This window comes from Priapulus caudatus, unplaced genomic scaffold (genome assembly GCF_000485595.1).
Source record: "Priapulus caudatus unplaced genomic scaffold, Priapulus_caudatus-5.0.1 Scaffold14, whole genome shotgun sequence".
NCBI classification, from domain to species: Eukaryota; Metazoa; Priapulida; class Priapulimorpha; order Priapulimorphida; family Priapulidae; genus Priapulus; species Priapulus caudatus.
In genome coordinates, this window is record NW_014577075.1 from 1 (window position 1) to 13,469 (window position 13,469).

The window sequence follows — 13,469 nt, forward strand, 5'->3', positions numbered from 1 at the left end:
CCCAGTCTTCGAACACCCGAACCGTTTTGAGAGCCCCCCCAAAGTGTGCAAATAATATCAACGTCCAATCTGGTGACGCTCAATCCCTGTCAGCCACAAAACTCAATTTTGTCAGCTCATGCATGTATTTTTTTTTTTTCGATTTGTGCCACATACATAACCGTTGGCGACCACGAGCCATGGTACCGGAAGGGCACCATTTGGTCAGCCAACATGGGCTGGAGAAATTGTCAGCTAAGTTAAAGAATCAAAGAAATTCTGTGCGCGAGAACAAGGTGACATTCTATGACTAACACGTGAGACCACCCGAACGCGCAATCCGATTAAGCTATCGAGTTAAGCGTTACACATCGAGGTAGCTAAAAGGCGATTATGTAGCGTCTAACAACAACACCCGATAGGATTATTACCGATGTTAATCGAGTGCATTACGGACGGAGCGATGCTGCGTGCGTGTGTCGCGTGCGGTGCCGTGTCGTTCGTGCGTGCGTGTTGGCGGTGCGTGTGCACGTATCGCTGCAGTGCGTCGTAGGCGGGCACGAATGCTGCTGCAGGCGAGTACACTGGTGCGTGCCATTGAGTGTTCACGTCACATACCGTGGCGAGTGTCATCTGGAGTGCAAGTCTCACGTCAACTAGCTCGAGCGATTGGCAGCATCTGCGGGAGAGAGTCGTAGCGCTTGTGCGACGGTAACAACATGAAGTGCGTCGCCATCGGCGTCGCGTGCGTGCATTCGCAGTGCACACGTACAAGCACAGTGTGCTCGCGTGCGACAGCGATTCCAATAAGCTGTGTGCATGTGCCCTCCATGCTATCTGATTAGGCAGTATACTCTGGTAGTCGTTACGTGTCGCGCTATTAGCCTGGAAGTGTGCGTGCGTGGGCTGCAGTGTGCCACAAGTACACTATCATTGTGCGGCTTGCCAGTCGCGTGCGGAGGCGTTGTGGTAAATCGTACAAATAGGAGAAATTCTGAATGGATTAATGCACACTATTATTTTCAGTGCTTCATGGCTTGCGTCAGCGTTGCACTCACAGCTGTGTGGCATCTCGCGTTACGTGGTGCGTTAATTATGGTCAAGAGTGCAGGTAATACAACAAATAGAAAAAGGCTCTACCGTGCAAAGTGTTGCACGTTATAATAAAGTCTGGTCTTCACAGAACACAGAGTAGGAAATTTAAGATTATTAACAATTAACGCGGCGCTTACTGTTAAGGATCGGCCATCTTCAAGCTCAGCGAGTAGACTCCCCTAGAGTCAATGGTAGAGAATACAGAGCCATCTTTATTCCTCTGTCCTTACCCACGAGAGCCGGTTCATTGCGTCGTCTAGGTCATGGGGTGTGTCACCGATGGGGGGCGGTGGGCCCGGGGGTGACTGTCTTATCCAGATAGCCGACTTACAGGATTCACAAAGCACAGTTCGGAGCGAAATGCGTCGTCGCAAATAGTCGCACAGTACATTGGCGGCATGGCGTGATAAAGCTAGTGCGAGCGCACTGAAACATGCGAGTAGTCTAAGCGCAAACGAACGCAGTGAGGTTCACTGTCCATAACAACAGTCGGTCTGGAATAACTAGGCGTGCGGGTAGCGAGAGTGTCTTGGACAACTGGTACCGACACGGCATCGTGGTGGAACCTTTCATTATTGTTTTTTATCGCATTTTAGCCAATGATTTCTATAAGATTAAAGTCTTACTGTGGATGTATCAATAAGGTTATAAGCAAGGCTGAGCGAACAGAAGAACGCGCGTGCGAACGGCATGCGTTGCCAAGCTTTGTAAAAACATAATATTTATAGTATAGTGCGATCCAGGCATAACATCCGTCATGATAACATATTTTTATATCGAGCGCGGACACAGGACGGTACGGATTTGTTCCGTAGAGTGGTGCATACAGGCCACTAAGAGAGTAATAACCAGAATACATACAAACACAAGCCACAATGAGATCCGTTTGCACCGCGTGTGCTCGCGGCGGTTGGTGAGTCGTGTGTGCATGTGCCACGTCTAGAGCGTGCGTCTCGCGCTGCGTGCGGTGTGTACCTAACACTGCGTGATGGCGTCTGCGTGCTAAGCGTGCGCTACAGTACACCTGCGTGCATAGTGTCGACAGTGCGGCAGTGTGCACGTACAGTGCGTGCGTGCATGTGCACGGTACACGTGCGTGCCGCGCGGTGTGCCTAGGTCACACCGTGCGTGCATCGCTGCGTAGGCCGATCCCGCGTGTGTGCCCACAGTGCCGTCAGTGCACGCGGCACCGCTTTGCGTGCGTGCGTGGTGAGTGTGCTGCGGTGGCATGTGCACGGTAGACGATGCGTGCGTGCGTCCGTGCTGCTACCTAACACGTGCGTGCATGCGTGGTGTTGCAGCTACACGTGCGTGCATCGTGTGAGGCGTGCGTGTGCAACGTACAGTGGGCGTGCGTGCATGTGTCACCGTCGTGCGCGCGTGTGCAGGTACAGACGTGCGTGCATGCGTCGCGTCGCGTGCGTCCGCCCTGTTGTTGTGCACGTACACGTGCGTGCGTTCGCGGTGTGTGCCGTGCTGCATGTGCACGTAGACGTGGGCGGTGGCGTGGCGTGCGTGTGCATACACGTGCGTGCAGTGCGTGCGTGCTGCAGTGTGTACCTACAACGTGCGTGCATGCCGTGCTGTGCACGTGAACACTGCGTGCATTGCCGTGCGTGCGTCCGTCGTGTGTGCACCGGTAACACGGCGTGCGTGTCGTGTGTCGTGCTGTGTCCGCGTGTGATGCGCAGCGTGGTGCAGCGTACACCGTTGTGGTGTTCCGTGCGTAACTTGTGCACGCGTACACGTCTGGTGCATGTGTTGGCGTGTCGTGCGTAGCGTGGCGTGGCATCCATGTGACCACGTAGAGGCGGCATGAGCTAGTGTGCGTCGCGGTGCAATACACGGTGCGTGCGTGCGTGCGTGCCGTAAACGTAGATCGTACTAAGGTTCCGCCATCGTGGAGTTATGGTACTACGCATAACTCGAGTTAAGCGTCTATACGGGCCTTAACTCGAGTTAAGGTAACGCGAAGTTGCCGTATAACACTCGATCGACCTGCGAGGTTAAGCTAAGCTCGAGGTTACACGCTAACGCTCCGACGTTACCTTAACTCGAGTAAGGCCCCGTGTAACGCTTACACTCGAGTTAACGCGTTCGTCCCGTGTAACGAGGCTAATGTGTTTACGTGTTTAATTTCTCAATTTTGTACTCCATCTAGCTGTGACTTGACACAGTGTCTATAATGTTCGTCAATGTTAGTAGGTTAGTTTAAACTTAACTGTAAAATGTATGAAATGAAATTTCATGCAACTTTTAATTACTATTATTATATGTCATTGATCCCCAGCATCATTTACCACATTGCCAATATTTTATTCTCTTCATATAATGAGTGAAACAATGCGAATGGCCATGTCTGCTGTCACTGCAATACGTACAAAATGTACGTGATTAGGCCTTTTGCTTTACAGCACTGAGCATCACGTGAGCAGAGCGCATGCAGCACATGTTTAAATTAACTAATATCCGGACAATCAAAACTCTTGAGGGACAACCATATGCTACTCTCTTGGTTGTCCTCCGGACAACCCAAAAAAAACCTTAAAATTGAGCACTGCGCCGTCTTCGATATAGTTCCAATTATATTCTTTGTCTCTGTCAAAATATATTTGTTGTCTATATATTGTCTGTTCAATATATATTCTTTGTTTCTGCCATTCCATATTGGAATTCTCTTCCTTTCTCATTAGTTAATTGCAAATTTGAAGCTTTTTCTACTGCAATATGCAGTGTTGATTTGTCTATTTTTCAACTTTATCTCTTTCTGTCTTTGATATAGTCCGCCCTTGACGTTGAAGACTAATTATTATGTTATGCGGTTATGAGTTTATTGTACATGGTGACTGGCGCTCGCGTCGCTGGGTAAAGAGCATATAGAAATAATTAATAATGGTTAGGATACCTAGGATATGTCTCTATATATTTCTATGATAAAAAGTAATCAAAATTAAATTATAAATTTATGCGGTAAAATTAGGCGTAACAAGGGTTATGATTGGCTAAAAGGGGTACAATTTTACCGCGGCAAAAATCAGCAGCCGAAGCGTCGGCGCTGGGCGTCCGGTAACCGGACGCGTAATGACTGCAGAAAAATAATTGTTTCCGAATACGCTGGCCAACCGTAAGCGACAGCAGACAGCATTTTGTCGTGTAATTTTGTCTGTTTATTTTGTTTGGTGTGTTTAGGGAAGCTTAATAATTAGAAAGCACAATGCCAAAGAAAGATACAGCGACATCAGTGGAGCTTGGGATTCTGTCTAAAAGAGCAGAAATGTTTAGATCAAAACTGATTGAAGATTTCCACTTGCTGGATAGTTTAGATGATCACGGTAAAATGGAAGGGCCAAAACATTACTCACGAGATATTACAGGTGTGTACATTTTGTCTTTACAGTTTACATACTGTAAATTAACCAGAGCTTTAGAATCTATGCGCGTGTACACTAGGCCTAATACAGCTTAATTACATGATAAGGATCGTACCAGTGTAATGAAACAACTTCAGTTTGTTAGAACCTGGCCACCTTGCCATATTGCATTTGTCATCCTCCACTCCAGACTAGTGACAGTGTGTTAGAAACATATGTTACATGATGTTATGTGGAATCCTAAATATATAAATATTATGTATATTCACAAAGTTGCTTAAATTTATTATAATCCACAGAAGATAAATTGGCAAGAAAAATAATGAAGGATTCACCACATGGCCTTGTCAAGTTTCAAGTGTACTCCAGTCGCGATAAAGACAGCGTGACACACAATGACCGACGCAAGAACAGGGTGAAGAATAAAAATGCTCGATTTCCACCCATTGACTTATGGGCTCACTGGGTGCTTAACAGTAAGGTTAATTGTTAATAAACTTAAATTTTCACGGTGAAGACTTTTTAAATAATTAACGTAAGACTTTTTAATTAATTACCATATTAACAGTAAGAGAATAATTAGGCCATAATTCATCAGAATTTCTATATTCCATTTCTGAACATAAATATATGGCTATAGTATAAGCTATACAGTATACTGCTAATCAAATAGCTGGAATGAATCGTATTATTAGCTCATCTGACATAGTCAGATGCAGCTTGTAGAATCGCACGATCGTCCGTCGTCCTCTTGCCGGCCGAGCGTTTGTGGTCTCTTTTTTGCGAATCGATTGGGCACATAATCTTAAACCGCGTCTGATCGTACGTTCACGATAGTTTGGTGCAGCATTTGGGGGGATCTGTTCAAATCGAGTTGGGGCTTGTCGTATTAGCTTGGGGTCAATTAGGCTATAGGTTCAAAAGGTGCCAAAGAAGGGGAAACATTCACTCTTAAACTAAGGTATAGGAGGAAATTGCAGAGAATTGGGCACAAATCTAAACTGCTCCGACTAGGCTTCGGATAAGTCGCTGTATAGCATCATGGTAGGTAAAAGCCATCACTGCCGAAATTGGAGTCACAGTCAAGAGGTCAATGGGCACAGGGCAATTTTAGAGCATTTTCTGAGACACATGGTCGGACGGAGGCGATTGAAAAAATTTTTTGTTTTCAGCGTCGACCTAGCATTTTATGCATTATGGAAGGACCAATGAAATCTACTTTCTGCTGACATGCGAAGAGTAATTGTCAGATAACCTTTTGACCCTCAAGAGGTTTAAACACTGGATTTGTGAATGGTCTGTTAGAAAGAATTTCGACCTGGTTTTCAGTAGCGATCTTATACATGCTGGATTAGAGGCTACAATTCACATGTTGAAATGTTCAAAAGTCTAAATTTGGTTAAAGAAGGTTTATGCTCCCTTAAATCGTATAATTTATATGGCATTCTGTACTGTCAGTATGTTTCCATGTAACGTATCCACTGCCAGTGGCATACTGCCAGAATTGCATGTTGTAGGTAACTGTGGAGTTTTTGCTTAATTGTTAAGTGGCAGTCTCTCTATGCGCAGCCTGTAGCTTGCGCTAGGTAATGGATGAGTGCCTACCTATACTGTCTTGCAATATTGTTGCTAGCTGACGTTATGATGGGAGCTTCATCTTAAATCTGAGACACTAACGACATGCGCATCTCGTGCACTTTCTCCCAACGATTCCCCCAACGAACCATTCTTTTGAGAAGTTCCTGGATACCATCCCTGTGCATTCCACTGTTTCGCGTGTATGTGAACCTACATTTGGGACTAATCAGGGTTTACTAGAATCCCACCACTCCACCACAGAGTCACCGCAGTAGACGTTAGATGAGCGCTGTCGCTCTGCGGCACTTGTCTAGTTTTGCAGGATGACCTGCACCTGGGTGGATTATTATAGTGAGAAGGGTGTGTGCACTCCCCAGTCCCACTCTCTCGTCCAATACAGTGTACTAGTATTAGCATTACACTTATTATGACCAATTAGTATTACAGTATTAGTGTACTAATTGACTAATAGCGTATATTTTCAACAGGAAAATACCTCTGCGAGATATATTCTGCATAATTTGTTTTTGCATTTCAATTCATATAGCTATAATCTAGACTATTATATATAGCTATTGCAGTTAGTTGCATACGGATGAATAAGTATATTGCCTAATATACGTGGTGATTGTTATGCCATTACGATAAATAATTCACTTCTCTAAAAGGCTTTAGCCGTTGGCAATTTGATTCCAGAATTTATTGTGTCAATATATCTATCCCAAAAATTGCAGTGTTGCAGAGTTCTATCAATAAAACTTTTAGTGCCCATGCATGACTTAATTCAATTCCGTGAAGTTAAATTTAATATCTCTTATAATAGGAATACTCATATCGACAGGACCACTAGAGCGCAAGTGCTGTTAGTGTTAGGATGATACTCATTAGTCATATGGCTAAAATATAATACATTACCAATGAATTCTCACATGTGCATTTATTTATCTAACAGGTACATGGTTTAAGAATTCGATGCTGATAATCATTCTTAGTAATTCCATTGCTCTTGGGATTCAAGCAGGTATGAGCATATAAGATTTAAATCTTGCTAACACCAGTCTAGAAAAGAACACAAAATTTGAATCAGTAATGAGTATAATTTATCATAAATTATTTATCATAAATATTTATCATAAATTATTTATTATAAATTATAAATTATTTATCATAAATTAAAATTACTTATATTTATTTATCATCGTGAAATTCGATGAACTTATTCGAAGATTGAATAGCTTTTTTAATAACAAATAATTTGTGCTAATTTTTTTTATCTAGTCAATCATTTTATCCACAGAGGTCTCTACGAGTGACAATCCTGTTGTGGCCCCGCTGCAGCTTGCTCTCGACATCTTCGACTACTGCTCACTGATCATTTTCATCCTTGAGATTAAGTTGAAATGGCTAGACAACTTTTGGGGATTCTGGGGAAACGGCTGGAACATCTTTGACTTCTGCGTCACTTACTTTGTGAGCAGATTTGGTGCTTGTTAAAAAGCCAGTTTGTAAACAGCACCAGTGACACTGGTCCTTCCAATATGGTGGGCACAGTGCAAGTGTGCAGCAGCTGTAAGAATGTCAGAGGTCACCTTTATTTATGCATAACTTATTTCTGAATGGATGATAATATTATAATCAATTATACTCATATATGAGTGTCAATGAACGTATATACCAAAACTGTACTTTGTAGCTATGTGTTTGTACCACAGAGATATAGTTCACTGTATAACTGCCACCCAAGAGAAATAGCAAAATTAAGTGCCCTTTCTATGCAGGTGTCCTTTCTATAGAAGTGACCACTGCAAGCAATGGCTCTTATATGTATCAGACTTGATGCATCATGAATCCATGCATGCACATGTTCGTTACTGGCTCGTTTGATTACATCGAAGACTGTTAATTGGTAGTATGCATTATGCGTATGCATTATGTGTCTATCACCTTTCGTTTTGCCACAGTCATTTGTACCAGAGATCATGAGCTACTCTTCAGGAACGTTTGGCCAGCCTGGCAGCTCGGGTCTAGCTGTGGTGGCCAACAACATGCGTGTGTTCCGAATCTTGCGCTCTCTCAAGATGGTAACTCGCTTCAGGCAGATTCGACTCATTGCCCTCGCAATAACGAAGGCGTTTAAGGTACAGAATGTCGACTCAGTTGCCAGTAAATATTAGCCTGAGTTTTGTGTAATCTACCGCGTTAATTTTGCACTCAGGTTTAAGGCATTCTGACCAATATATGCTATATATGTTGAGTTTTGTAAGATATAGTATTATTAGGTATGTATGAAATGGGTAAATTGACCTGAGCACACTACCATAGGGGTATCCCTCGTGTTACACAGGAATATCAAAACCTTTGATCCAACCTGGAATCTAAACCCATAGGCGAGGCTCATATGGTTATATAGTGTTGAGATTATGAATCTAATGCACCTTTTTCCAAAGTGAATACCTTTGGGTGATCTCGTGGAACTAGAGACCCCTATATTGGAACACAGGGGTGTTGTGGTTTTGTGTCTCAAGAAATGTATGCTTGCAGGTTTGCGTGGATCTTGCATTTGTGAACTGTTGGTGTTGGACTGTAGGAGCTTGTGTTTAATCTTGCTGAGCTTTCTGAGAGTCATAGTTGTCCTTTAATGGTCAGGTCTCTGCTCAGGTGGTTTCCCTGTATAAATGTCATTCAAGGGAACCACCAAAATTGTCCTTTATAGACAGGTATTCATTCCATACAGGTGGCCACTATTATAAGTTTGGCTCGTAGGGTCTATGTCCCCCTGACCTCTGTTTGACCTGGCTTGTTTAGCTATTTCTGACTAACCCTAACCCTAACCGTATATATGTTATATATTATATATATATATATCTATGTTAGTCAGAAATAGCTAAACGAGCTAGGTCAAACAGAGGTCAGGGGGACATAGACCTTATCTGCATAAGTTTGACTGCATAGTGATCGTGATAGCCTGTAGCCGATACTTGTATGTGCTTCACTCTACAGGAGATGGTCTTTATCACATTACTACTCTTCACATTTGCCTATATCTTTGCCATCGCTGGCATCATCTTCTTCGATGACTTCACCAATTCAAAGAGAACTGACCTTATTTACAAGGATAGCTTCAGGTTTGATTACGCATGTACATGAGGGTGTAGGGGGTGAGTGCTTGTTAGAGTTATTCTAGGTTGTTGGCATATTGGTGGGTCGGGTGTAGCTTCAATAAGGTACTGTCCACGATTACAGCTATATAACTGAACAACTATTGCAGTATACTCTTCTAATGTGAATACCCATGTTTCCCACGTAATCTAACTAGAAGTGAATGCTTTAATTGCTGTATTCCTAAGGTTACATGTTACATTATCTCACCAATGTAGATTTATTTCAGCACCTTGCCCAAAGCCTTGGCCACCCTATTCCAACTATTTACACTGGATCATTGGTACGCTATACGCGCTGACATGGTCAAGGTGGTTAGTCCCTGGTTCACCGGGGCATATATCATCCTCTGGATCTGCATTGGATCATTCATCTTTCGTAACATCTTCGTCGGAATTATGGGTTAGTAAAATTTCCAGCCTTACTTGTTGGGGTTGAACTAAGGATTGGATTTAATTCAAAATTTAACCCAGGATTTAACTCGTGTTTTTTATGATAAATAAAATCCGACGATATTTTTCAAAGGCGCATGACAACACGTGGTGAAGCGATAGCATAGAGCTAAGGACCAGTGCTCCTGGTCTCCAGTGACAATTGTGTCAAACTCTTATTTGGATTTCTTTATTCTGCATACACAAGTTGTTGCTCCTCGTGGATTTTTTGCAGTGAACAACTTCCAGAGCATCAGAAATGAGCTGTTTGAGGAGGTGACCGAATTTGAGAACACACGACAGTTGCAGATCAAGACGGCCATGTTTAACGCAGAGCTCACCAAGCAGGGAGACAGTACGCCTGGGTATGAGCCATGCTCTGCTGATTAGTCCCTTGTCCTCTTATTGGTCTTGATATGAGGAAGCCCATCCAGAGATTCTGGTTCTGTCTTGCTTGGTGCATGCCATCAATCAGTGTTCTAGTCTTGGTGGGAGCCCACGCCATCATCATTTTTACGATTTAGGAAGATTGAATCACTTCACTTATCCGTGTTGCAACCTTGCTATAAAATCCTTCCGGCGCCTTCATACGCATAGCGTATAGCTACAGGCGCATAGGGCGGTGCCTATCTCCGTTTCAGTAACCCTGAGGCCCCGCAGCTGCTTTCACAGTAAATGCTACAGTAGGGGGTTAGTCCCCTGTAGCACTGCGAGTTAACTTGCCACACTCTATCTCTATTTGCTGAATGCTAAGCAGAGAAGCCGTGTGTACTATTTTTCAAGTCTTTGGTATGACCCGGCCGGGAGTTAAACCCCCGACCTTCCACATACGAGGCGATACCTTGCCTCATCCCACCAACCTTGCTATACTAATGCTAAATTACTAATGCCCATGCAATTTAGTAAACAAGTACAAATTATTGTGCGATCTTGAATTGGCCAAGGAGTTGTGGATATATCCAATCAAAGACTGAACACAAGACGGGGAAAACACTGACTAGCAACAGCAGGCGTACTCTATGGGAGTATTCCTGATACCCCCCCCCCCACACACACACACTCTCCCTCCATCCCTCCGTCCCTCCCTCCCTGCCCCCCCCCCTCTATCGGATGAGCACTGTCAGTCTGCAAAACTAGTTTACATGGTCTTAACTTTATCTGTTTCTGTGTGAACAAAAAAAATAATCAAGTGGTCAGCTATAGTCAATGACCAATTACTGCTATGTTTGTTCAGTGGGAGCTCATCTGCATCAAAAGTCAATTCTCAGTCCAATGAACAGGGAAAAGATACTGCAGAGCATGGAGCAAATGAAACGTGAGTTTGTAATCATGTTTGTAGTAAAACAGAAACTAACAGAAAGTTGTAAAACTGCAGCTAGCATTAATGTCTAAAATTAGCTGAATTTTATCACTTGGTGTAATATCTGATATCTTTCATATGTGTTCCTCTGTTACATATTTGCTCAAATCTGCGATAGAAACTACACGACATTCAGGGGTGAATAATTGCGATTAAACCTTGAGATCTCAGTAGCATCTTCTGTGTGCTTAGTCTGATTGGAACCACTATGAGCACGGTTGCTATTTTAGCGATACAGGCGGGAAGACCAGGGAGAGAGCATCAATTCCTGGAGCTGAGCCGAACATCGGGTTGGTACTAAAAATGGCTTCGTGCCGCTAAAGCGCAATGGCTTATGTCATTCCCAATTACTGGCGACCACTCCCCTAGTGGTATTATACACTGTACTCATAAAACCTGATCCTGCTAAATCCTATGTAGCAGTCAGAATTGAGTAAAACTAATTTCCTACAAAGTATAGATTAATCCATTGTATCTATATCCAAGCATCGAGAGTAATAAAGAATTTATGTGTGCCCATCATCAACCACACTAAAGTGGATAGATTGTGTCTTGTGTGTACACTCTAGCTGGTGAGATTTATAGTAATAACATTACATTTGTTTGCTGTAGCCCTGTGAAATCAGGTCTCTTCAAACCTGATATCCAACGGCAAATAAGCCAGCACATTGTCAAGGACACGGATAGCAGTGCACGTGAGTTTTTCTATTGTCTTCCTTCTTCTCTGCCCCCTGCTTCCCTTATTTTTGCCTGCTTCCATGTTAAGTCACTGTGTAGAAGTATCTTTATGCAAAGGGGAACACACTAAGGGCGAAGGCACACAAAATTGTCTGGGATCAGGTATATTCACTGCCTTTTTTCCTAGGAAATATAGCTTGTCAGCCAATAATCATAAACAGCTTGTATTTATCACTCCTAATTTGTTTGCGGCTGATACCTATAATGACTGAATGATTCAATGGCTGGCAGCCATATTATCAGATATATATATCTAGGCACAAATATCGAGTTGGGTTTTCTTTCTGGTTATATGGGAGTGATACTTGCTTTCACGGTTACTTTTCTATTAGCTATGCCATTTGCTTGCAATCCAACTCATTTATTTATGTATATTTAGTAGGATTAACTGTGATTTTGTTACAAATTATGTGCAGATTGGGACACGCTAGTTCAGGAAAACATCGACACAATCTCTAGAAATCCGTCTGAGACACTGTGGCCGCGAGACACCCTGTTCAAGTATCTGCAACTGATGGAAGCCCTACAAGACAACCTGGAGGAACGCATGCGTCTGGAGAAAATCATCTGTAAGCACACATTACACATGCTTTTTATTACATTACTTTACTTTACATTTACTTTTCATGCATACAGTCATTGTTTACAACTGAACCTGTCTATAAAGACTTCTCAAGGGAAATTGCCGAAACTGGCTTTTATAGACAAGATGTCTGTTCCATAGATTAGGTTGCAATGTCTTGCTGTCACTTATAAATTCTCTATATATGTTGTACTACATCCAGTGGTCTTGAACTGGTACTGGTTCCTTCAATTCATAAAAAAATCACTGATATATATCATAGATGATGTGAGAATGGCTTCACAAATATTATAGTACATAAGTGTAACATCACAAAGATGTTTTACCTACTGCATATGACACCACAATGATGACATGTACTTGTATTAGTATTGAGTTCAAAAATCTGTTCGTCTCTATATGTGTGGCTAGCCAGAAAAGCTATCACGTTTAACGTGTAGGGTGTGCAATGTGCTGTGTGCGCTGTAAATCTTAGAAGGGTAATATTTCACGATAACTTATCGTGAATTTGTTGTTTATTATTTTGGCAGGTGAGATTCTACTGCAGGTACATGACACCTGAAGCCAAGTTTGGGAGTTTGCCTGTTCCTCTTTCTCCCTGCTTGATGAAATCTTTTATAAAGCGTTTGATTTTAATATATTAAACTGAAGTAATTATTATATTAATTTTTCTTTTCAACTTTTAATGGCCTTGTTAGTGGTTAATAGAATTACTCTTTCAATATCAATTTGTCACTGTCGTATATACAAACGTTTTGTTGTAATTTCTTTTATTCGTTAATATATTTTGTATTATACATTCAACTGTAAGAATATTAACTTGAGTGAAAGTTGCTACAATATTAATCGAATGTATTGTAAATGTAAATAAATACTCTAATAATTTATATATATGTATACTGTAATAACCTGCTACAGCAAACTATATTATCACGAAGTTCTCTGCGATAAAATTATACAAGTATATAATTTGCGATATGAAGAGAGAGAGAGAGAGAGAGAGAGAGAGAGAGAGAGAGAGAGAGAGAGAGAGAGAGAGAGGAGGAGGGAGGGAGGGAGGGAAGTTGGAGAAGGGAGGGGAGGAGGCGAAGATGATGGGTAGGGGCGAGTGCGGGTGAGAAGGTGTTTGAGTAGGAGAGGGGAGGAGGAGACCGGAAGAAGGTGTTGGACGATCA

At 42.6% G+C, this 13,469-nt stretch overlaps 1 protein-coding gene across 2 annotated transcripts; it reads left to right on the forward strand.

Moving 5' to 3' along the window:
* Window positions 1–4,269: 4,269 nt before the first annotated feature.
* On the forward strand, window positions 4,270–13,086 carry LOC106809119 (cation channel sperm-associated protein 2-like). 2 transcript variants are annotated; one of them, XM_014812085.1, is made up of 13 exons: window positions 4,270–4,448; window positions 4,745–4,921; window positions 6,976–7,044; window positions 7,321–7,493; window positions 7,985–8,161; window positions 9,024–9,148; window positions 9,412–9,584; window positions 9,849–9,978; window positions 10,848–10,928; window positions 11,204–11,263; window positions 11,586–11,668; window positions 12,128–12,280; window positions 12,825–13,086. In XM_014812085.1, the coding sequence occupies exons 1-13, from the start codon at window positions 4,289–4,291 to the stop codon at window positions 12,854–12,856; spliced, it is 1,593 nt and encodes a 530-aa protein (XP_014667571.1). In that variant the 5' UTR covers window positions 4,270–4,288; the 3' UTR covers window positions 12,857–13,086. The 2 variants fall into 2 exon arrangements, with proteins under 2 accessions (XP_014667571.1, XP_014667579.1); XM_014812093.1 differs by having other exon boundaries at window positions 4,748–4,921.
* Window positions 13,087–13,469: the final 383 nt, after the last annotated feature.